This window comes from Lacerta agilis, chromosome 9 (assembly GCF_009819535.1).
Source record: "Lacerta agilis isolate rLacAgi1 chromosome 9, rLacAgi1.pri, whole genome shotgun sequence".
Classification (NCBI taxonomy): domain Eukaryota; kingdom Metazoa; phylum Chordata; class Lepidosauria; order Squamata; family Lacertidae; genus Lacerta; species Lacerta agilis.
Window position 1 is genome coordinate 73,574,585 of NC_046320.1, and position 24,751 is coordinate 73,599,335.

The window sequence follows — 24,751 nt, forward strand, 5'->3', positions numbered from 1 at the left end:
TCTTCTGAATGGGCTTTTCATCCACGAAGGTGGCTCTCTGTTAGCACCTGCGGAGAGACGCCCAGGAAACGAAGAGCAGCGGCTAGGGAGCTGGGCCTGACCAGTGGGCCTCTCTCCCTGTCCCCTTCTTACGGCCAAGACTTGAAGCAAGCTGTGCACTGGGGCTTTGCTTTCTCCTCCGTGGCTTATTTCCTCAGGGCTCCTCTCTCATCCATCCCAGCCTTCTTGCAAGCACCCAGCTCCCCCAGGGCAGAACAAGCCTCCCTTCTTCTCCCTCTTTTCGTAATCAATATTCACTTAAAGTTTTCCACATAAGATACTGTAAAAATCACACTAATCTAATAAAGAAAAATTTGGGGGGGGGGGAGATGAGAAAAGGAAGAAAGGGAGGTGGAAATTAGTTGTTTTTCATTTGTTCCCCTTTTGGGGCACAAACCTTGCTGGAATGAATGGGGACACTTCCCAGTATACTGGGCCCTAGATCACCCAGCACTCACCGCTCCCCATTTTTATTCTTCCACAAGCGTCTAATTTTGATGTTCAGCGGAATTCGTTAGGCGGGAAGTGAGCAGCAAAGGCTCGGCAAGTGTGAGATGAGCTACGGACCATGGAAAGCTCATGGAAATCAGCAGCGACCCTCGGGAGGAGACTTATCAGTCAGGCTGTCAGCAAAGATCACCAGGAGATGAAGGGGTTTGGGGGGCAGTGAGCCTGCAAAGCCTTTGGCCGGCATTTGGTGCTCTCAGAGTCTGAAACTGACAGGCAGGAAGGAGAGAGCAAGAGAATGCAGGAGCCTCCCTCTCCCCAGCCCAAGGGGCATTTCAGGCCTGGAGGGAGAGGGTCACCCCCCCCCCCAGGAACAGATAAAGGCCTTAAATCCACTCATCTAGCTTGGCATTGCCCACCCACTGGCCGGGAGCAGTTCCCCAGGGGTCCTGGCAGGGATCTCCCCCAGCTCCATCAGGAGGGGCAGCTGGGGGTGCAAATTTGTTAATAGCGTTCTACAGATTGCAGCTGCTTTACTGCTGATTTCTTAATTGTATGATTGATGCTGTACTTGCGATGTTCTGTTCTGGTCTGAAAACAAAATTAAAAATTAAAAAATTCCTTCCAGTAGCACCTTAGAGACCAACTAAGTTTGTTCTTGGTATGAGCTTTCGTGTGCATGCACACTTCTTCAGATATCTTCAGATATTCTTCAGTATTGGAAGAAGTGTGCATACACACGAAAGCTCATACCAAGAACAAACTTAGTTGGTCTCTAAGGTGCTACTGGAAGGAATTTTTTTAGTTTTTTATTTTGTTTTGACTATGGCAGACCAACACGGCTACCTACCTGTAACTGTTCTGGTCTGGTTATTTATTGTTTGTAAGCTGCTTCCCATGGACTGCAAGAAGATCAAACCTAACAATTCTGAAGGAAACCAGCCCTGAGTGCTCACTGGAAGGACAGATCCTGAAGCTGAGGCTCCAAGACTTTGGCCACCTCCTGAGAAGAGAAGACTCCCTGGAAAAGACCCTGATGTTGGGAAAGATGGAGGCCACAAGGAGAAGGGGACGACAGAGGATGAGATGGTTGGATGGTGTTCTCGAAGCTGCTAACCTGAGTCTGACCAAACTGCAGGAGGCAGTGAAAGACAGGCAGGTGGAAAAGCCTAGTCCGGGGCAAGAAAGGCTGGGAACCCACTCAGGTCAGCACACGGGAAAGAGCAAGGGAACCTAGGAAGTGGCCTTATACAGAGTCAGACCATTGGTCCATCTTGCTCAGTGCTGTCAACACTGACTGGCAGCGGCAGGTCTCCAGCATTTGAGGCTGGAGCCTCTCCAAGCCCTGCCAGGAAATGCCATTGGGGATTGAACCCAGGACGTTTTGCTTGCAAGGCAGGCCCTCTCCCACTGTGCCACGGGGAGCAGCAGCCTCAGAAGGACAAGGACAGAACAGGGGCAGTCCCTGGGGTGAAGGGGAGGAATGGGGACGTTTTATTGTATTTTTAGTATTTTGTTAGGAGTGGTGGGGTATAAATAAATAAAATTATTATTATTATTATTATTATTATTATTATTATTATTATTATTATTATTACCACCACACAGCATGGCCTGAGCCTGCCTTGGGCGCTCCTGGAGCAAAACCCAGCCCTCCTGTCCATCTCCTGGCACACATACCCCAGCGCCCCCCCCCCACCTCGGGCACGCGGAAGAAGCCTTACGTTCACACTCCGCCACGTCCAGGTTGAACTGCTGCAAGGCCCCCAGCGAGAGCTGCCGGACTTCGGCTTCCAAGAGCAGCTGGGTCAGCGAAGTGGCCAAGTGCTTGCAGGCAGACATGCAGGCCGTCTGAGCCACCTTGCCCTGGAAAGCAAAAGGGGGAAGAATGTCAGAAGGGCTGCCGCAAGAGGGTGAGATCTCCAAACGGGGGAATGGGGGAGTTGGGGGGACGCGCACAGCCCTTCCCAACCAGTTCTGGGGGAGACTCACTGGTGGCATCAGCCCCAACTTGGCCTGCAACCACTGGCAGATTCAGCCAAGGCAGATTCGGTTTCTTGACACCAGGCAGGGTTAAAACAAGTTACAAAAAGTGTTTTCTCTCCAGGCCTGAGGACGCAGGAAGAGTTTCTTTCCCTCCTGCATAAAATCCTGGCATGATACAGAACAGGAAATGCTTTATCATACAAATAAGATAATTGTGTAAACCAGCCCAGAGGATGATGGGATCAAAGCGAGATTCCCAAAGTGGGAATCACTATCAGCTTGTATTGAATTGCATTAATAGCTCAAACGATTTGATTTTTCCTGGCTTTATTTAAATGCTACTGTGTTTCTGATATTATCATTATTATAGCAATCACAATGTTTGCTGACTTTTCAATGCAAATGGTGTCAGTAGGAGCCATCCTGAGAGCAACATTTGTTGCTGGAAAAGCAGAATGCGAATATTAAATCAAAATCAACTTGCTAATTTCGTATCAATGTTTAAGATTTCTTAGGCATTCAGGTTTCATTGGAAAGGTCACTATGGTTTGTTTGGGTTTCCCCCCCACTGCAGACTACATTTCCCATCAAGCTGTTGCAGTTAACTCTTGTCAGGAAGGAAGCTGCGCCCTGCAAATTCCAGAACTACTTTTGGCTCTCATCAATATAGCCTGCTATAGAAACGACACCTTCCATTCAAAGCAGGAAAGGGAGCCTAATAGTAAGCTTTGAGAAACATTTAAAATTGCTGAAAATTTAGAGAGAAATGGAGCAAAAGCATGGAAAGTCTGCTGCCTTAAAACATGGAATAGCTAGGACTTATGTTTGGCCCTGCAAGATTTACTGCTCCATTCCACTTCCAGGTACACTCTGGAAAAACCTGCCAGTGAAGCCAGGTAACCCACTCCCCCCCCCCCCCCGAGTTGACAGCATTATTTGGGCAGCTACCCACAAAGTGGCTTGGGAGGCCCTGAGCACCCTCCACTTGCCACAGCGAGTGCCTGAATTCTCCCTGCCCTATCCATCAATCCTCTAAGCCATGGGTAATTAATTAATTGCAAAGCCTGAGGGAAAACAACACGAAGGGAGAGGTAATTATCCCCTTAGAAACCCATGCAAAGAGAAACGCTGGAGGGAAAATACCCAAAGCAAGATGTGCAAAGCTGGCGAGGCTGCTCCCTTTGGCTGCCTTTTCAAGAGCAGCAGATTACAGGCATCCACAGCTAGAGTCTGAATGGGAAAGGATGCACCCTGACCTGTACACACACACACACACACACACACACACACCGCTGAGCATGAGACAGGCTGACACATTCCTGAGATGCGATGCAGAGCTGTCAACTTTCCCTTTTTTTTGCAATGGGAAACAGCGCTGGAATAAGGGAATTTCCCGCAAAAAAGGGAAAGTCGACAGCTATGATGCGATGCCTTTTGGGAACCTCCAAGAAAGGAAGAGCGCACAGCCTCCCTGAGTTTCTGGTCCCTGCCTGGAAAGACCCTTGAGATTTCTGAGGCTCTGAAGCTGGAAGTAGCTCCCTGTGATGGTGACCTCAGCAGCTTTCCCTTCACTCTGCAAGGGAGCAGCGCAAGAGGCCTTCATTTTCTTTATTATTAAATAAGAGAAATGTCCCACTCCTCTGGGTGGACACTTCAGATCAGAGAAAGCCAGAGCAAGTTTTAATCACCGCACACTCTATTACTGCATCTTATGCTCTATTTTGGCCTTTGGACTCTTTTTCAGTAACAAGCATTCAACGGAAACAAAAACAACAAAAAGTAAATAGTAGGCATCTCAGTGAGTTAAAAAAATTAAGCAGAGTGCATTTATCTGTCCCTGTTGGACACATCAGGAGGATGAAATGGATGCCTCTCTTTCACCCTTTCAACCTCTGGTTTTCAGTGGTGGAAGCTCCGTCCCCAATGCAGCTGTCTGCAGAAGGTGGTGGCAGTTGCGGCTTAGCCGGGGTGTAGGAGCCCAAAGCTCCAGAGGTACCTGGCAGCAAGATGCCGGAGAGATCCATCAACCGGAACGGCTGCTTGCTGTTTGCTGTTCCCTGAAACGTTAGAAATAACCCTCAAATAAAGAGGACGCAGAAAGGAGCAGGAGCTGGTTTGTGCCCACCGTGAAACTGGCTTGTCCATATCAGATAAGCAGGCTGCAAAACACACACAGCCTGGTACATTTACAACCCCTGAGATGGTTATCCTTGAAAGAAGCAGGCATTTCCGGCATCTGATGGGCAAGGCTTGGAGGCCACAATATGGCAGCTAGCCTCTCCAAAGGGCCACAAAACTCTTCTGATCTTGTTGCTACAGAATGCCAGAATCCAACTCTTTGAAGTTTATTCTTGATGCTAATGATGCCTTGCGGGAAGATAACAACCACCTTTAATTATCCTTGCTACTTACGACGGTGTTTCGGAGGAACACCCCTTCCCCCGCCTCTTTGCCAGGTAAAATGAACAGTTTATTCTGAAGACGCATAATACTATCTCATCCCAGAAAGGCGGAGAACGCTACGAAGCGAGTTGTTTGGAAAGCAAAAAGGGAAAACGACTCTTTATTCTCTTTCAGCAAAAGGAGACTGTACGTGAACCGAGTAATCCCAAACGTCCCCTGCTGTTCCAATTCAGAACAGGACCGGACAGGCTCGGAGATCAACATGGGAAAAGAAAGCTTTTGGGGGAGGGCAGGAGCTCCGTGTCAGACCCAGGCCAATAAAAGACACGCTAAGAGGGAAGGCTATGGGGCGGCTGGGCTCCAATTCTCACCATATGGGCCCTGCTAGGTGAGGCTGGAGGGAGCGGAGTCCAAGCTCATAAGAAGTCAGGGGTGGCTATTGTGGTGACCTCCAGAAAAAAAATCTGGAGGTCCCCACAATAGCCACCCCTGACTTCTTATGAGCTTTGGGATCTTTGGAGGGGGAGAGGAATCTGGTGACCCTGCAACTCATATCAGTCACCCCAGCTTATTCTCTCCTGTGCTTCAAATCTTTTCACAGACTCCATTTTCCTTATCAAACGCTTTCTCCCGGACCACAACACTAAACAAATCATAGAAGTATGGAGTTCAGAGGGACCCCAAGGGTCATCCAGCCCACCCCCTGCAAAACAGGAGCTGACGCTAAGTAACTCTTGACTAGGCGCAATACTTTTTTGCTGTGTACGGAGGCAGGAGTCTGGCAGAAGGGAGGACAGTGCTTCTAGAGACAAGAAAGGGCACTGGGGGATGGCACGGAGACTGCGGAAATGCTAAGGAACAGGCAGCCTTCGCGATTAACAGAGGAAAAGAAATCCTGGTGGAGAAAATGGCAGGCCCCCCCAAAACCCTGCTTTCTGGTAGCGTATCTGAAGAAATGCATCAAAGGCTGATGTTTTACGACAAATTACAGAAGCCACCAGGTTACTGGGGCTTGATGGCATTGGCCCAAGAGTTTTTAAAAAAATCTCCCATGGACTATTAGCTTAAATCAGCCTCATTAGTATAAGCCTCATTAGCAGAGGACTGGAAGGTAGCTGGCATGGGCATCACTGGAACAAGAATACATACATATTTAGAAGAATCTGGATGGGGGGGTCAGGAAATTCCAATCTTATCACCCTGCATTCTTAAAGGCTAGACTTGTCAAACTGATTGGCAGGACAGGCAGATGAAAGGTCTTCACAAAGTGTGCAGTAAATTCACGGAATCTGCTGCCACAGGATGTGGCGGCGGCTGCTCTAAACCATGGAGGAGAAGGCTCTGAACAACTACCGTGGTTATGGTCGCCATCAACAACCACCAGGTTCAGAAGTTGCATCCTACGCACCCCGACCCCTGCCCAAGTCCCTACAGGAGAGGGTTGTGCCCACCCACAGGGACAAAGCTGGATACAGGAATACCCCAGGACTGTATCCCTGCCCTCATAGGAAGTCAGCCAGGGGAGACTTTCGTTGTCCTCTTATGCCTCTCAACGGCTGTGCAACCGGTGTCTTGAAAGAGGCAGCACATTTCTTCGGACGCCGAGAAGGAGGTGGGGGGATGTTGACAGAAGGATGACATACCCGCCCCAGTTGTGGTTTCTGGCACCCGGAGCACAAATCACTGTGAAAAATCAGGCTGGTGGGCCAGCATTTCTTGCCGTGCGTGGAGTGTTTTATTAGCTTCTGCGTTTGGGACCTTGCTTAGCTTTCTGGCAGGATCCACAGCTGGCCAAATGTTCCACCATGTCTCTGCTTTCTATGCTTTGCAAACATCCACGTGGGCCTATTACTCACCTCGAAGCTTTGGAAGCACAGCGCCCTTGGGCTCAGCATGCGGGGGGGGGGGGGAGGAAGACCCGCGAAGAAGAGGCACCACCTCATCCATCACTCGGGCCCTTATTCCAACAGGCTCCGTTCCTCAAAGCGCTGCTACATTCCATTTCTCGCAGGCAGAGAGAAGGGCAAAGCTATTTCACAGAGTGACAGGATAACATTCCTGGCCGGCTGCTCTGGGCCTGCTCCAGTGCTCCTGTACCAACTCCCATTTCCAGGGCCAGAATAAGGAGGGCAGGCAACAAGTGGCCTGTCCGAGGAGGCGCAAAGGAGATTGAGCTGTGCAGTTGCAGGGTCAAGTGTGGTCGAGGGGGGACACTGTGAAGCCCCAGGGGGGAACGATCCAAGCAAAAGCCGTGGCTCAAACTTGCAGCAACAGTTTTCCTTCTTCATTCACAATCCTACTCTTCATTCTCCATTGACGACTGAGTTACTCACTGCCTTTGCGAGGACTCATAGAGTCACGGAATTGCTGAGTTGGAAGGGACCCAAAGGGTCATCCAGTCCAAACCCCTGCAATGCAGAAATCATAGATAAGGACTCCCTCCTGAGACCACCAGGGACTGGACAGTGTTTCATTTCCCCCAACATCCAGCTCACTTGCATGGCTGGAAAGTCACTCCAAGCCAGTAGTTCCCTAACCTTTTTCAAGCCATTGCAACCTTGGTTCCATAAATTCACCCCCTAACCTACCCTTTAGAAAGCAAACAGCAGTTTGCACGACCCACTAAGGGAGACAATAGCACAATAAATTCAAAACAGTCACAAATACCGGTAATTGCACATTTGTTCAAAATCCAATTTAAACTATTTGATTAATTCAACAAAAATGATAAACTTGATCCAGTGACAGCAGTTTTTCAGAGTCTGATTGCCATTGAGACCTCCAGTGCCCCTCTAAGGAATCCCACTGGCCTCCCCAGGAGGAGGTACCACCCACTTTGGGAACCAAAGGCAAACCTTGCTCCCCTGCTCAGCAGGGCAGGCACCTTTCCAGTCAATAAGCCTTCTGAAGCTCAAGAACCGCTCATCATTTCACAAGGCATTGGCGCACTCTGAAACCTTGCCTTGGCCAATGTGCCCAAGGATGACCGCAGCAGCAACCAGAAGAGCAAAACTGCTGTATTCAAGGAAGCTCCCTGGAAAACCTTCAGGCTGCATCAGCTGTTTATCCAGGATTTTTCGAAACAACACAGAAAACCTAACTAGCTGGACCAGGGTGGAAAATGGCAGCAAGGGCTTATGAGATGCTGCATTGCCAACACCTTGGAGTCTGCGGACGGCGTTCTCTGGCTTCAGCCTGGTTCAGTGCCAAATAAAGCCAAACACCTCGGTGGCACCGGACTTTGCTGGGAAAATGGGACAAGCGTTAAATGAGCTTTGCTTGTTCGAGGAAGCAGGCATTTTGCCCACCCAGTCTAACAATTTCCCATTCTGAGTGGCAGTGCTTTTCCAGGGGGGTGTCAGGCAGAGAGGCCGTTCCCTCCCCATCTCCTGATGCTACCTACCCCCCTCCTCTTTTTAACAGGGGGTGCTGCCAGGGTCAGGGATTGAACCAGGAACCTTCTCCATGCAAACCAGGGCCATCTGCAACTGACCCAGGACCTCTCTGAAGGTGATCTCTCACCTGCCAATGACCAGGTGCCTTTTACCAGGCTGACCCCCAGGAAGTCCTTTGCAGCTGCCGCTCCTCCTTTGCATGGGCCATTTATTCAAGGGGAGCGGGAATCTCCTAACTGTTGCTGCCTGCAGCCAAGTAGTGATTGCTCTTGCACCTGAATCCCGTTTGCGGATTTTCCAGAAGAGGCACCTGGCCAGCCACTGTGAGAACAGGATGTTAAGACCAGGTGGGTCACTGGCCTGATCCAGCAGGCTCTTATTAGGTTCCTACATCCCACCTCTCCTCCACAGAACTCTGGATTCCCAGATTGTCTCTCATCTGGGCACTGACCGGATGCAGAACGGCTCAGCTTCAGTGAGGCTGCTGCTTTAGAAATCTGGTGCTGTGCATGAAAGAGCCACTGCCCAAAGGAGGGTGAAAGGGGATGGGCGAGACTGGGAAGCCCGACATGCCTGGGGGTGGGCCGGGCAAACGCAGAGGGCCAGGAGGGCAGAGACGACTCTCTTCTGAGGCCAAAGTCAAGTGAGGCTGCTCGGACGGCTGCAGTGCACGTGCTCTGGGAAGACTCCCATCTGCTTCAGAAAACTAGGCATGAAATCACCTAATTCCATTTGTGTTTCAGGCCCCGGGCAATGGAGCGAACCCTCGGGGTCCCAGAGGAGGAGTAATCACCTCCGCAAAGAAGGCCAGAGCTGAAAGGCCTGAAAGCCGGCCATCCCCACAACACATTTTTTTGGTGGTGACAAGAAAACACACTCAAATCAAGGAAATGTGTTAACAATTAGAGGATTAGGGGCAGAGCTGAAAGGCTGCCTTGTTAATTAGGGAACCTCGCTATCAAAGGCCTCATTAGGAGCTACTGAAACTCAAAGGCTGTTAAAACAAACATCCATTAATTCCAGTCCACAGTCAGGGTCACATTGGCTGCTACCTACCTCACTGCAAGAGGCAGGGAGGGAAGGAGGGAGGCAGGGAGGGAGGCAGCGGAGAACCTCCAGGCAACCACATCTGGCTGTTCTGCAAGGAGAAAGCAGGACCCTTCCTTGCAGACATGTGGCAAGAGGGGTGGAGCCTGGGGCTGGGGGGGGCACGCCTTCAACATGGGGAAGCTGCAGCCTGGGCCACTCAAGGAAAAGTAGCCCATGGATCTGTGCTAGTTAGCAGGCAAGAAGGAGCAGGGCTCAGGGCAGTCCAAAACACGGGGGGGGGGGCACCAGGTTGGGAAAGGCAGGAGTAGGCTCCAAAGAGTGCCCCCTCCTCCCACCAAAAGCACCCCAAGCGGAGATAACGTGACCTCCTTATTCTGTAGCTTGGGTGAATACGCAACAAAACTCCAAGTAAGGTTCAAATAGTAAGCTTAAGGTGATAGGTGTTGGGGAAAACATATCATGAAGTCGTTCAAGGGATCTAAACTAAAAGGTTGCTAATCGCGAAAGAACTTGTGCTCATGCTAAATGGAAAGGAAGAAAAACATATTCTGTCTTGGGGATTCCTAGGAAAGTGATTCAAAACCAACAGACCAGCTCTCATAGCACTGCTAAGCTGTGGAGGTCCTGCAAGTGTTGCTGGACTGCAAATCTCATCATTCATTGATCACAGAATCATGGAATTGTAGAGTTGGAAGGGAGCCCAAGGGTCAATGCAGGGGGTTGGAGTGGATGACCCTAGATTACTGGACATGCTACCTGGGGCTGATAGGATCTGGAGCCCACCAACATCTACAGGGCTCCCAAAAGATAAGTCACTCCTGGTACAGCTGGAGAAGAAAAACAATGCTGGTTTTTAAAATATGAATGGAGAAGAAAGGTTTGTTTGTTCCCCACTTCTCTCCTTCGGGAACTCAGGATCCCCCAGTGCAGCTGACTGGTGCTAGGTTCAGGGCAGACAGAGTGTGGAATTAACATATGGAATTCTCTGCCACAAGATGTCCTGCTGGCCATGGAGAAAACACTTTCCCCAAGGAGCACCTACTAAGGTGTTGAATGGTACCTACACGGCTCTGAAACGCCCCTGGCACAGCATCATGCCCCGGGTTCTTGGGGATGGTGGGGGCTCTTATTCCAGTGTCCAAATGCTGGCCGCCGCAGAACCTTAAGCTCCTCAAAAAGGGCAGGAACCATGTCCCCCCCAACCCCCCCAGATTGCCCAGCTACCCCAATGCCCAGCGCAGTAGTCATTCCTGAATTTTCCCTTCCTTGGAGGTCACATCCACTTAGGATAGAAGGCAGCTGGCCTTTGCAGGTTATTTTACTTGAATTTGTCCCCCAAATATTATTTACACTGTGACGGGGGCGGGAAGGGAAAAGCTTAGCTGCTTTTTGAGCAGGAGCTGCTGTCTCCTTGCACTAGACGTGGCGAGCGAAGGATTTCAAAGAAGCTGGTGACTTCACAAAGTCAACTGGAAATTAATAGGTTCTTTTCGATTGGAGACTGTGCCCAACTCGGCATTTGATCTGGGTCCATGGGAAACAATCGCAAGTGGCCAACGCTGAGGAAAAGACTTGGACATGGGAAGAGACGGACGGCAGGAGCTAAACTATACAGACAGAGTTTACTTGGGTTTGGAATTCACTGAGAGGAAGAGGATGACGTTTTCAGCCAGTAAATTGGAATCCTTGTTTACTCACCACAAGGGAGTCACTGCAGTCAGAAACAGAAGCTGCCATTTTGCTGGGACCTCCACAGCCCCCTCAGACAGGAGCTGATTCTGCGTGCAGGAGGAGGAGGAGATCCCACTGGATTGGGCCCCTTATCGGATCCATGCTTAGAACAGGGCACCTTTCCAATTCCCACATGCGGCAACTCAATGAAGACAATTATTGCCTCTCCCTCTGCAAGAGCCACATCTCTGCCCAAAAATGCCCAATGAGAGCCAATGTGGTGTAGTGGTTAAGAGCGGTGGACTCGTAATCTGGTGAACCGGGTCCGCGTCTCCGCTCCTCCACATGCAGCTGCTGGGTGACCTTGGGCTAGTCACACTTCTCTGAAGTCTCTCAGCCCCACTCACCTCACAGAGTGTTTGTTGTGGGGGAGGAAGGGAAAGGAGAATGTGAGCCGCTTTCAGACTCCTTCGGGTAGTGAAAAGCGGGATATCAAATCCAAACTCTTCTTCTTCTTCTTCTTCATTGAGAAGAAAGTTACAAGACCCTCCTGTTAACACACCTCAATTCCAAAGCCCCACAGCACTCAGCACCCAACACAATGCACAGCACATGGATGATGTTTGCTACACATGCATTCTTCACAGTTCAGGGTGCAGCACTGCCACGGTGGGTTCTTAAGGTCTGCATTTTTAAGAATTCTCTGTACCCTGAAGTCAGACGAGGAGAGGAACCTCCTGAGTGTCCCTGGGGCTGGTCCCTGGGCGGTAAGAGCTGCTTGGCAGTAGAACAGACTTCCTCAGAAGGTGGTGAGACTCTCCTTTCTTGGAGGTGTTAAAGCAGATGTTGGGTGGCCACCTGCAAAGGATTCTTCTTCAGCTGTGATTCCTGCATTGCAGGGGGTTGGACTAATCGACCCTTAGGGCCCCTTCCAACTCTGCAATTCTATGAGTCTAGAAAACTTCTGCACCTGTCATAGAATCATAGAATCATAGAGTTGGAAGAGACCCCAAGGGCCATCCAGTCCAACCCCCTGCCAAGCAGGAAACACCATCAAAGCATTCCTGACAGGTGGCTGTCAAGCCTCTGCTTAAAGACCTCCAAAGAAGGAGACTCCACCACACTCCTTGGCAGCAAATTCCACTGCTGAACAGCTCTCACTGTCAGGAAGTTCTTCCTAATGTTTAGGTGGAATCTTCTTTCTTGTAGTTTGAATCCATTGCCAAAATACCTACTATCACCTGACTACCTTGTAGCTGATCACTCCCATGACCCAACATCTTTCCCTCCAAAGTAGGAGCTCCCTCCCTGCAGAAACCATCACATCAGGAAGTCCATTCTGCACAAACCGCAGGCAGGAGTAAGCCTTTCAGCGTGGGAGCACTGGCCCTTTGGAACTGCCTCCTGTTGCACATCAGACAGACACCATCTTTCCAACACCGACTGAAGACCTGCCTTTTAAGTGGAGATTTTTATTCCAGACTGCATCTGCGCTGGATTGAAAATTGTTGCTATATTGTCTCTGTTGTTGATGTTTGTATTGCTAAATCACTTTGGGGAAATGACTCAAAAATGTAGTATGGAAAGAATTAAGAGTAGCTGTAACTACAATGAAGATACAGCCATTAGTAGCGTTATAGAAGTAGGAGGGAAATTCTGACTAAAGACTGGGAAGAACTTTCTGACAGCAAGGGCTGTTTGACAGTGGAACAGTCTCCTTTGGGAGGTGGTGGACTCTCCTCCCTTGGAGGTTTTTAAGCCAAGGTGGGGTGGCCATCTGTGATGGAGCTTCAGCTGAGATTCCTGCATTGAAGGGGTTTGGATAATAATAATAATAATAATAATTATTATTATTATTATTATTATTATTATTTATTTATTTATTTACACCCCGCCCATCTGGCTGGGTTTCCCCAGCCACTCTGGGTGGCTTCCAACAGAATATTAAAATACAATAATCTATTAAACATTAAAAAGCTTCCCTAAACAGGGCTGCCTTCAGATGTCTTCTAAAAGTCTGGACTAGATGACTCTTGGGCTCCCTTCCAACTCTACAATTCCATGCTTCCATATTGCCAGGGGGACGTGTGCCACCCTGAGTGCCTTCAGAGAGGGGGCAGGGTACAAACAGATGTAGTAAATAAACCAGATAGCCAAGTGCTAGTATCTCTAATGGCTATTTAAATGGCAGAAATGCACAATACAACATCAAGCATTAAAAACTTCTCTGAACATCAGAGGCAGAGCCCAGCTACTTGAGAGAAACCTTTTGTCTAGCCAGGGCAAAGGTGGGCAACGCCTTGGTCTGCCAGGGATCCCAGCCGCAGCCTCACTGCTACTCGCGAAGCATGACTCAGGAGCGTGTAAATATGTGGTTAGGCACGGACGCTTCTCAGCAGAGCCAAGGGCAACTTTTCTGCCAGGCGGGCGCCAAAAACGCTGCTCAGGCAAACATGGCGCGCTTGGCTCCTGGAGGGATGTGGCCAGGAGAGCAATCTAGCAGCAGCCGACAAAGTCACCTAGAAGAGGGATTGGGAGGAGGGAGCAGGTGCCTTAGACCGAGTCAAAGTCTGGGCAGGAAAGGGTCTCCCTCGTCCCTACCTGGGGAAGCTGCCAGGTGCCAAACCTGGGGCGCTCTGCCCACGGAGCAACAGCCCTCAGGGTCAAGGAGTCGGGCAATTGATCAGCAAGGTTAAGCCACTGGAAACCTTTCAGTCAGCCCAACGTTACTTGTTTCTTAATGCCTATAGAAACCCTGGTGAGGGCAACCATATTTTTAAATTGTTCTTTAAAGGAATCCTTATCAAAGGCACCATCTTCGGAGAGCTATTCCCCGCCCTCTTTCATCACTCTCACAGAAGAGGAAATGCAGGCACCAACTCAAAACAGAGGAGGAATGCTCTCTTCTGATGGAGCTTTGATCAGCTGATTAAAACTCATGTAATTCCTCGGCTAAGATTTCTGCAGTTGGGTGGTTGTTCTAGGTAAGGCCAGTCTAATTTCCTTTTCGGCCATGGCCTCGGCCTGGTGGAAGGCTTTCCCACAAGAGACAGGGCTCTACACGATTTGACATCTTTCTGCAGGGCCTGCAAGACGGAGTTGTTCTGCCAGGCCTTTGGGCAGGATGCAGCTTGACTTACTTTCCTTTGTATAAAACAAGCCCGAAGGAGGCCCCCAACCCACTCCCAGGACCTTGTAGGATCAGTGGAAACAGTTGGTCCTGGCAAGTATTAACCACTCTCAATTCCAACCTGATAACTGCCACCTGCCCAGATTTTAACTTGCCTGAATTAATTTTAAGATGTACCGTATATCCCGGCGTACAAGACGACTTTTTGACCCTTTTTAATCTTCCCCAAAGTCGGGGGTCGTCTTGTACGGTGGGTACTGAAACCGGGGTACTCTCACCCACCCTGTACTGCAGTGCCGCACCGCCGCTTCCGTGTCCCCGCTTGCTCCGTTGGCAGCGCCACTCTCACCCAGCTCTTCTTGGGCTTCGGACGCAGGGGAGGCTGTCGGAGAGCCTCCCGCCAGAGCGGCAGCATGTACTGCAGCCACTTCGGCGCCCCCACCGGCCACGCTGCTGCTTCCGAGTCCCCGCTGGCTCCTTGCACCCAGCGGAGTGCGATTTTGGCGTCACCGCCGGCCGCGCAGCGCCCTCCGGATGCCCACCGCGGCCGGACTTGGAGGTGATGCAGAGCGCTTCAAATGGAGCTGGACGCAGTCAAGGTGATGCGCCAAAGTGGCGTCCGGCCTTCCCCCGGCTGCACATGCTCACATCCCTTCCCCGGCAAGCGAGAAATGAAACTGAAGGTGGCGGGGGAGGGGACTTCGCCTCGTCTTCCTAAAGGAATCTCGGGGCTTCCCTAGGACTTCCTGTTGGACTTTAGGAGAGCGAGGAGGGTTAGGAAGTTGAGCAGGCTTTCAGCAGGTATTGTCTTTTATTGGGGCCTCTGAGCTCCAGAATTGGTTTTCTGCTGTGGTTTAGTGCAAAATCCTTGCAAATATTGGTTTAGCAGGTCTATCTCTTTCTCTTTCTTTCTTCCATACAGTGCAGTATACAGTCAAAACCCCATAATGGCTTCACAGCCTAATGTTTATAAGTGACAGTCATAAGCATTTGCATTAATATTACCATTGAAATCAAATCTGATTTTTTAAAAATTTTATTTGGTGTGAGTTGGAAGAAGGGTAGTCATTTATGGCGAGTATATCCCAAACTCTATATTTTAACTGGAAAAGTTGGGGTCATCTTATACGCCCAGTCGTCTTATATGCCGGAATATATGGTATGTTAATTAATTGATGTCTGTTTTTTATGCATATTGTGTTGTTTTTATTATGTTAGCCGCTCTGAGCCTGGCCTCAGCTGGGGAGGGCGGGATACAAATAAAAAATTATTATTATTATTATTATTATTATTATTATTATTATTATTATTATTATTTGCCAGGAACCTTTCACAAGGGCAAAATGCTTAGTTTAGGCCAAATGTTCCACAGCAGCCTCAAACACAAGTCAAGAAGGTGCACTGAGCCCTGTTCCTGTTTTGCCCCCCAACTCCATCCGTGTCTTGCTGCAAGAGGGCCATTCCACAGGCCAGGTCCATGACCATTTAGTCCATTGAAAAAGTCACATGCAGCTCGGAGGACTCACTGCAAGATAGAGCCTCTGCCTTTTACTAAGCATAAACGCAGTTTGCTGAGGGTGAGTTTTTCAGAAGGGTTGAGGCAGCCCAGTACAGATCTGTCTGTGTGTCGATTAATGACTTCCTTGCCTTGTGAAAAACAGGTTTGTGGCGTTTTCTTTACAAGCCTTTTAAAGGTATTTGTGAGTCTGCCTGGTCCTCATTTTGAGGAGCCTTCTAAGCCTTTGGCTTCTGTTCGGCTTGTAGCAGAAGAGCCACAGGTCAAACATGTGCTGCGCCAAAACCAAGCATTTCCGTTTGTCTGCTTTAAATTTGCTGCCTCTCATTCCTGATGAATGTCCCACGCTCGCCCTTTGTGCTCGGAGAAGGCGATGAGCCCACGGACCGGCTGCTATTTTGCGTCCCATCGCTGGATCCTGCCTGCTGTCCCCTCCTGGAAAAGCCTCAGAGCTTCTCCAGAAACAGAAACAGTTTCTGCAGAGATGATGAAACCACTCAACTGGGTAAACTCAGCCCAATATCTACAGTATATTCCCATCATAGAGTCTGTATTCCAGATTAAGATGGGAGCATCTCTCCAACAAACTTGAGGTCTGAAGAAATACATTCGTCTTCTAGCAATATTGGATGGACATCCAATTTTAAAATGAGTTTTTAGCAACACATTTTGGGGGGTTGTGGGGGGGGGTAAGAACATAAGAAGAGCCTTTGGATCAGGCCCATGGCCCATCTAGTCCAGCATCCTGTTCTCACAGCAAGCAACCAGATGCCCCAACGGGAAGCCTGCAAGCAGGCCCTGAGTTCAAGAGCAACTCTCCCCTCCTGTGGCGTCCCTTGGAGGTGGTGGACTCTGCTTCCTTGGAGGCATTTAAGCAGAGGCTGGATGGCCATGTGTCAGGGATGATTTAGCTGAGGATTCCTGCCTTGCAGGGGGTTGGACTAGATGGCCCCTGGGGTCCCCTTGAATCACGACAAGACAGAAGTACTGTTTTGGGGGGACATGGGGCGGGCGGGTGTGGAGGACTCCCTGGTCCTGAATGGGGTAACTGTGCCCCTGAAGGACCAGGTGCGCAGCCTGGGAGTCATTGTGGACTCAAAGGTGTCCATGGAGGCGCAGGTCAATTCTGTGTCCAGGGCAGCTGTCTACCAGCTCCATCTGGTACGCAGGCTGAGACCCTACCTGCCCACAGTCTCGCCAGAGTAGTGCATGCTCTGGTTATCTCACTACTGCAATGCGCTCTATGTGGGGCTACCTTTGAAGGTGACCCGGAAACTGCAATTAATCCAGAATGCAGCAGCTAGACTGGTGACTGGGAGTGGCTGCCAGGACCACATAACACCGGTCCTGAGAGATCTACATTGGCTCCCAGTACATTTCCGAGCACAATTCAAAGTGTTGGTGCTGACCTTGAAAGCCCTAAACGGCCTCAGTCCTGTATACCTGAAGGAGCGTCTCCACCCCCATCATTCAGCCCGGACACTGAGATCCAGCACCGAGGGCCTTCTGGCGGTTCCCTCACTGCAAGAAGGAAAGCTACAGGGAACCAGGCAGAGGGCCTTCTTGGTAGTGGCGCCCGCCCTGTGGAACGCCCTCCCATCAGGGGTCAGAGAGATAAACAACTACCTGTCATTTAGAAAATACCTGAAGGCAGCCCTGTTTAGGGAAGTTTTTAATGTGTGATATTCTAATGTATTTTAATATTTGTTGGAAGCCACCCAGAGTGGCCAGGGAGACCCAGCCAGATGGGCGGGGTACAAATAATAAATTATTATCATCATCATCACCATCATCATCTCTACCATTCTGTGGTTCTATGCTGCCTCCAGCTGTGGACCTTCTACCTCTGGACTTCCTGCATCCAAAAATGAGTTGGGCTGCAACTTTGAGTTGCTTGGATGATGTCGTGATGCCACAGTGCAAAGAAGTATATTCAAGGGGTAGACTTGAAAACTGAAGGCCAATTTCCTTGTGGGTAAGACTTGCACTTCACCAAACTTTCTACAAAGCTTCTGTGAAAAGCTGGCTGTCCCCTATGAACTTGGAAAAAGGAAAACCTCCCAGGGTGCAAGTGTGCGGTGACGAGGGCGGGCGATGCGCTCCGAAGACAGACGTCAAGCGCCACCCACGGAGAAGGCAGGCTCCCTGGGCCCTGGCCGTGGCAGGCGCAGCATGACGACACCTTCTCGGGCAGCTCTTGTGTGGCTTTTCCTTTCTCCGGGACTTGTTTTCGAAACAACATTCTTTCCGTTGGGCAGATTTCCCATGAAATACAAAGCAGCTGCCATCTTGGTAGGAGGCGGCTGATTCAACACAGATAGCGATCTCTCTCACGCACACACTCAATGGCCTGGAACCTCCGCTGCATTCGTTGCCTCTTCCCGACACACCGTGTTGCCTACAGAGGCCGGAGAGTTGCAGCTGGTTCCCTCGCCCACGCACAGTGCGTGCGCAAGCAGCACAAAGGATGCGCGCACACATGTGCAATCGCAGGAGATCCCAACCAGACGCGGTTGGCAGATGCTTTCCTACACGGAAACCCTCTCTGCACAAGATGTCCATCCTTCCTGAAGCAGATGCACAAGATTTGCTGCTTGGCTCTGAAATAAGACGACCCTTGTGAGCCTTGAGGTTGGCACTGCATCGTGCAACAACCTGGATGAGGCGAGACAGAGTGAAGGCAGAGTGGCCTATGCCGAAGGAGTCGGATAGCCGGCCTGGTCCAAACTGAATGTCTCCTGCCCGCGGACTGTCTCGCCAGAGTGGTGCATGCTCTAGTTATCTTTCACTTGGACTAATGCAATGCACTCTATGTAGGGCTACCTTTGAAGGTGACCCAGAAACTTCAACTAATCCAGAATGTGGCAGCTAGACAGGTGACTGGCAGCGACCACCGAAACCACATAATACCAGTCTTGAAAGACCTACATTGGCTCCCAGTACATTTCCGAGCACAATTCAAAGTGTTGGTGCTGACCTTTAAAGCTCTAAACAGCCTCGGCCCAGTATACCTGAAGGAGCCTCTCCACCTCCATCGTTCAGCCTGGACACTGAGGTCCAGCTCCGAAGGCCTTCTGGCAGTTCCCTCACTGTGGGAAGTGAGATTACAGGGAACCAGGCAGATGGCCTTCTCGGTGGTGGCGCCTGCCCTGTGGAATGCCCTCCTAGCAGATGTCAAGGAAATAAACAATTATCTGACTTTTAGAAGACACCTGAAGGCAGCCCTGTTTAAGGAAGTTTTTTAAGTTTGATGTTTTATTGTGCTTTTAATATTCTGTTGGGAGCTGCCCAGAGCGCCTGGGGAAACGCAGCCAGATGGGCAGGGTATAAATAATAAAAAAGTTGTTGTTGTTGTTGTTGTTGTTGTTGTTGTTGTTGTCATCGTCGTCGTCATCACCACCCTCCTCCAAGTCACAGTAAAGACCCCTGCTTCAAACAACAGTGTCAGACTAGGACCTGGGTTCAAATCCCCCCTTGGCAATGAGCTCACTGGGTATGACCTTGGGGCCAGCCGCTGTTTCTCAGCCTAACCTACCTCACAGGGTTGTTGTGGGGTTTAAATGAGGAGGGGAGAGAACCACATATGCCACTGTGAGCTTCTTGGAGGAAAACGTGGAATGTAAATGCAACTAATAATAATAATACTCAACTCACAGCCAATGGGCGTGCACACACACACACACACACAAGCAGCCCGGTGGAGGCTGCTGCAAACACATCTTACGCAATGACCAATCCATACCAAAAACTGCCTGAGCGCCACGACTTGTTTGCACGCAGCAAAGCTCACTCATCTCCGCCCAAGGAGCTACTGCCTGGCTGCACATCCTGGGAGGGGCAGAGGCAACCCGTCCTTGTGCGCTTCCATTTCTTTGGCTGTTTCTCGTGATGCAACAGTGGCAGCCACAGACCCTGGCAAGGTTAATCTTCATTTGGCTGGAGGGTCCGTTGTTTCACGATTGGATGCTTGGGCACTGCAAAACTCACAGCACCCAATTTTCATAGATGGATTTGTCTGAAGAACGAACACTTAACTTTCTACTGGCTTATTTCTGAGAGAAGGGTGACTTAGTGAGGCAAATGAGGAAAGTTGTCTGGAAACTCTACAGCAATTCTGCTGCTCCAGAGGGCAGGACTCAAACCCATGGATTCAGCAGGAAAGGAGACTCTGACTAAAGCTTAGGAAGAACTTTCTGATGGTGAGAGCGGGTTAATAATGGAATGGTCTCCCTTGGAAGGTGCTGGACTCTCCTGCAATGGAGGTTTTTAAGCCATCTGTGGTGGATGCTTTGGTTGAGATCCCTGCATCACAGGGGGTTGGACTACATGACCCTCAGGGTCCCTTCCAGCTCTACAATTCTCTGTTTCTATGAAATCCTCCGGCTTCTTGCAGGCAGAGCTCAAGAATGAACCCTTCCACCCTGCCCAAGCGTAATCCACCACCCAGTCAATGCCACCTGGGGGAAGGGAGAGAGCCAAGCCCCTTGCATCTGAGGAAGGAATTTGGATGATGCTATAGCAAATTATAGGGACACGGGTGGCTCTGTGGTCTAAACCACAGAGACTAGGGCTTGCCAATCAGAAGGTCAGTGGTTCGAATCCCTGGAACGGGGTGAGCTCCCATTGTTCAGTCCCAGCTCCTGCTCACCTAGCAGTCAAAAGTGCAAGTAGATAAATAGGTGCCGATCCAGCGGGAAGGTAATTGGCATTTCCATGTGCTGCTCTGGTTCGCCAGAAGCGGCTTAGACCCAGCCAGATGGGCGTGATACAAATAAATTATTATTATTGTTGTTGTTGTTGTTATGCTGGCCACATGACCCGGAAGCTGTCTGCGGACAAACGCTGGCTCCCTTGGCCTATAGAGCAAGATGAGCGCCGCAACCCCAGAGTTGTCCGCGACTGGACCTAATGGTCAGGGGTCCCTTTACCTTTATAGCAGATTATTGGTACTATGCTGTAGCCTAGGGGAATTCCTACCTCTCCACAAAAGTGATAGAGACACACTAAGGACCCCAAAATCTCCTGCCCAATGCAGCCTTTGGGGCAGGCGTCAGGAAACTCGATTTGGACCATCTTTGGAAGCAGAATGTGGAACGGACAAAGGGTGCACTCTAACTTTTCTAACATGCCGTCTGGATTAGTGCCCGGCTTGCTCAGTTAGTAGAAACTAACTAGAGAATGCAACGTGAGACTATTTACGTTTTTAAAATGGTGGTAGTTAAGACACACAGCTGGATGGGAAAGCCGAGTCCCTCTCAGACACAGGGTGACGTCACTCGTCCCACGTCCAGCGGAAGGAGCCCTCCAGCCCTGGGCGCCCACCTCTGCAGGCTCCACCACTGCTGCCGCCCGGCTCTTCATCTGGATTCAATGGCCACAGGGCACACAGCCTTCCCTGCCATCCACACTGGCTGCAAACAGCTGCTTATCCTGGACAAGAGCCGGGAGACTGATGGAAAAGTGTGGAGAGCTCCCTCTTGGCTGCTGCCCAGCCCCCTCCTGCAGCCCTTCAAGAAGCCTGTGGGGCAACCTGCCTCGGGTGACCCAAGTGGAGCTACCCTGATGTGGGTGGCAGAGACTGCGGCTGTTTGAAGGCCAAAAGGACTTAAGGCGGAGCTCCCTGGGACACGAGTTCACCAGTGGAAAAAAGCCTTCTCTGTGTCCATCTTTGCATGCCAGAGACTCAAACGCTAGCGGTGGAGCACACGTGGGGTTAATGAGCCTCTTGGAAAGGGGGAGGGGGAGACAGCCAGGACAGACTTGGATGTGCTTCTCTACCAGAGGTGAACCAGGCAGCGATGGAAGCTGTTAGAAGCGTTCGTTGAACCAGAAGGCTGCATTTCTGCCTTGCACTGAGGCGGGGGGGCAGCAGCTCCAAAACAGCCCCGGGGGGAGGGGAGAAGGGAGTCAGGGTTCTTCCTGCACCCCAAGTTGGAAACAGAAAGATTCCCGGGGAGCCCGTGCACATTTCCTGCGGATTCCACAGGGGCTTGCAGAGCAAGACCCGCTTCCCGCTGGATCATGCAGCGGTTGCGTGGCCATCCGTCATGGGTGCTTTCGTTGAGATTCCTGCATTGCAGGGGGCTGGACTAGCAGACCCTTGGGGTCCCTTCCAACTCTCCGATACTCTGATTCTATGCCAGAGGAGAAACTGTCCTCCATGCAAGTCCTCTGACCTGTGAGGAGAGGACAGCGAGCAGGGCTGAATCTTACAGAGAAAATCCCCATTTTGGGGCAGTCCAGACGTGAGCTTTGAAAGGTGAGAAATGTCCTTCCTCAAAGGATTTCAAGGTGAGGCTGGAGAAGACACTTTGGGCACAGGACAGCCTGCTGCAGTTAGTGGAGCTTGGCCCAAGCAGCCCGCCAGCCCTTTTGCTGCTCAACGGTGCCCTGGGTAAGAGCCCGCCTTCTGCTCCCACATCCTCCTGGGGTGGCCTTTGCCCTGCTGATCTCTCACCTTGACACGGGGCAGAGGAACGGGAATGGACAACCTGGGGGATGGAGCCTCAGAGCACGTCTGAACTCGAGTGCCACCCTCTGGCCAAAGGAGGGCACCGCAGGGACAGTGGGTGCTTTGGGAACCACCTGCACCACCCACCCACCCCCTTGCCTTGGGCCATGTCTGGACCATTAAACAGTTATGTCCCCTCTGGACAGCGCCCGTAGCGGCTTAGGAACTGCTGCCTTGCCCCGGAGGGGTCTGACGCCTGGAGCTGTGCTTCTTTTGCTCCCGGGATAAAGGCGCAGGGCTCCCTCCTCTGGCCCCACACCCCGCCGCCTCCTCGGCTGGTTCGAGGAACCTTCTAACAGACAACGGGCAAGCATGGGACGCGGGCAGCGCACTGGGCATACTCACCGGCATGGCTGAGTGGGCATAGGAATCCCCCTACGGAGGGAAGGTCAAGACAGGAAGCTTCAGAAGACACAGACCCACCCGGCTGGCAGGCAGGCAGCAAGCAAGAGGGGGCAGGGGGAGGGGGCAGTCCGGCTCCACGCAGCAGCTGGCACCGTCCTCCTCCGCAGGGAGGAAGGGAGGCACTGCCTGGGCGAGTCCCGGACCGGCTTCTCTTGCGCAGACAGCCTGGCCAAGGACAAGGGAAGCAGTCTGGGGGGACAGGTGGATCCCGGCCCTGAGGTCAGAGGCAGAAGAGCTCCAGGGAGCAGTTGCAGGGGAGGGGAAGGGGGCCAGCCTTGCTTGCTTGCGAGAATTCAGAGGCGCCTGTGGAACTCTCTGCCAACAGAAATCCCGCAGGTGCCTTCTGCTTCTACATCTCGAGGCCTGCTGAAAAGTTGTCTGTTCTGCCAAGGCTAGGCAGACAATTAAGAATACCTCTTTCCACAACAGTTAACTGGTGTCTGTCTTGAGCCTCTTCTATACAGGATGGCCTTTATCACATAGCTTTATGCTTTTATTGCTGCAAATCACTTTGATGGGGGGGGGGGTTATGACACAGTGGTATACAAATATTTCTAGAAATACTTTGTGGGTGTGGGTGTTCATCCTGTAAACTGCCCTGTGATCTTCGGATGAAGGGTGATATATGAATTTAATCACTAATAATAATAAAATCTGGGTGAGGAGGGAGGGAGGGAGGGGAAACTGCCTTTGGGAACAGGTCTCTGGGCCAGATGGAGGACTGCTGTTCATGTCTGGAGGGGGGTTCACAAACTGAGGGGTGTCACCAGCCAAGGGTGTCTGTCTCTGGGGCTCAATAATGTTTGCCAAAGGCACCTTCCCAGCAGATTCTGCTGCTGGGCTCACTAGCTATACCAATGCTGGGGGGGGGGGGGGACTCCATAGTTTAACTCTGTGCTGTGTGAGGAAGGGCTTTCTGTCTGTCCTGAATCTTTCAACATCCAGTTCCTCGAATGTCCACAAGTTCTACGGTTATCGGAGAGGGAGGAAAACTTCCCTCTACCCGCTTTCTCCATGCCGTGCATAATTTTATAAACTTCTGCCATGATGCCTCTCACTCGCCTTTTCTGACAGCAATCTTGCAAGGTAGGCCAGTCTTAGTGCCCACATATTGCAGATGGGGAAGGGGTCTGCAGCTGAGGAGGGAGCCTGGCTTGCTCAAGGGAGCTTATGGTCAAGGCAAGATGTTGGCCAAGGGCTCTGTGGGTCCCAGCTTAGCCTCCCCCTTGCCCCACATATGCGCCCCCCTCCCCCAGCTCCTAGGTCATGATGGGGCTTTTGTATCGGATACTGAGCAGCTGCATTACGGATGCACTGATGAGCCCATCCAAAGGGGCAAATTTCCTTTATGGGGAAATAAACTTTGCAAAGCTCTCCACCACCCAGGGGCAAGCAAAGGCTTTCTGTGCAAGGACGGCGACGGCCAGATCGACACGCAAAGGAGGGCCTGGACCCAAGCAAGACTTTTAAAGATTTTGCACGGTTCCATCTGAAATCTGCGCTCACCATCTGGCCAAAAGTAAACAGCGGAGGGGGGGGAGCGAGGGAGAGGCTGGGGGAGGGAGAGAGAGCACCAGGCTCCCCTTGCAGAGAGTTCAGGCTGAACTGCTGGAGCCGATTACGGCCGGGAGGATTGCTGAAAGATTACTTCCCCTTCCCAGGTCGCCATAACCTCCTGACCTTCCCCGATTACCCCGCACAAGAAGGTTATCAAGATACAAGCCTCCAAGGATTAAAGGAAACTTAAAAATCAAAACAGAAAAACACTCCTTTCCCCAACAAATAAAAAACTTCCTTGCTTTGTTAAGCTGACAGCCCCGCCATAGGTGTTGACATAACCTTCCATCTGCAAAAGGCTTAGAGTCAACAAATCCTCACGCTTGGCGCAGATCTGTCCGGGCGATTTACTCCGACTTGTCTGACATGAAATTAAAATAACAGGCAGCCACCAGGGACAAAGGGGCTCCCTCTCTCTCTCAGCCATGATAGCCATCTCCTGCAACCAGAGACCCGTTCTCAAAAGAGCTGGAGACCATTTTAAAAAAGATATATATATAAAATACTAGCTTGTATTATTTTAGATTTGGGAGAGAGGGAGCAGGGGGTGCTGGGCTTTGCCTCCCATTCCTTTGTGGCAAACCACTACCACCCTGCTCGACTAATGCAGTCGGGGTGGGGTGGGGGGTCCCAGGCCCAGG

General features: G+C 51.0%; 1 protein-coding gene across 2 annotated transcripts in view; it reads right to left on the reverse strand.

Moving 5' to 3' along the window:
• EXOC6B (exocyst complex component 6B) overlaps window positions 1–24,751 on the reverse strand; it is a 223,965-nt gene that overhangs the window by 49,493 nt on the left and 149,721 nt on the right. For both annotated transcript variants that reach the window (XM_033161125.1, XM_033161126.1), the window contains exon 19: window positions 2,211–2,352. In XM_033161125.1, coding sequence (XP_033017016.1) covers window positions 2,211–2,352 — 142 coding nt within the window. The remainder of the gene's footprint in view (window positions 1–2,210; window positions 2,353–24,751) is intronic.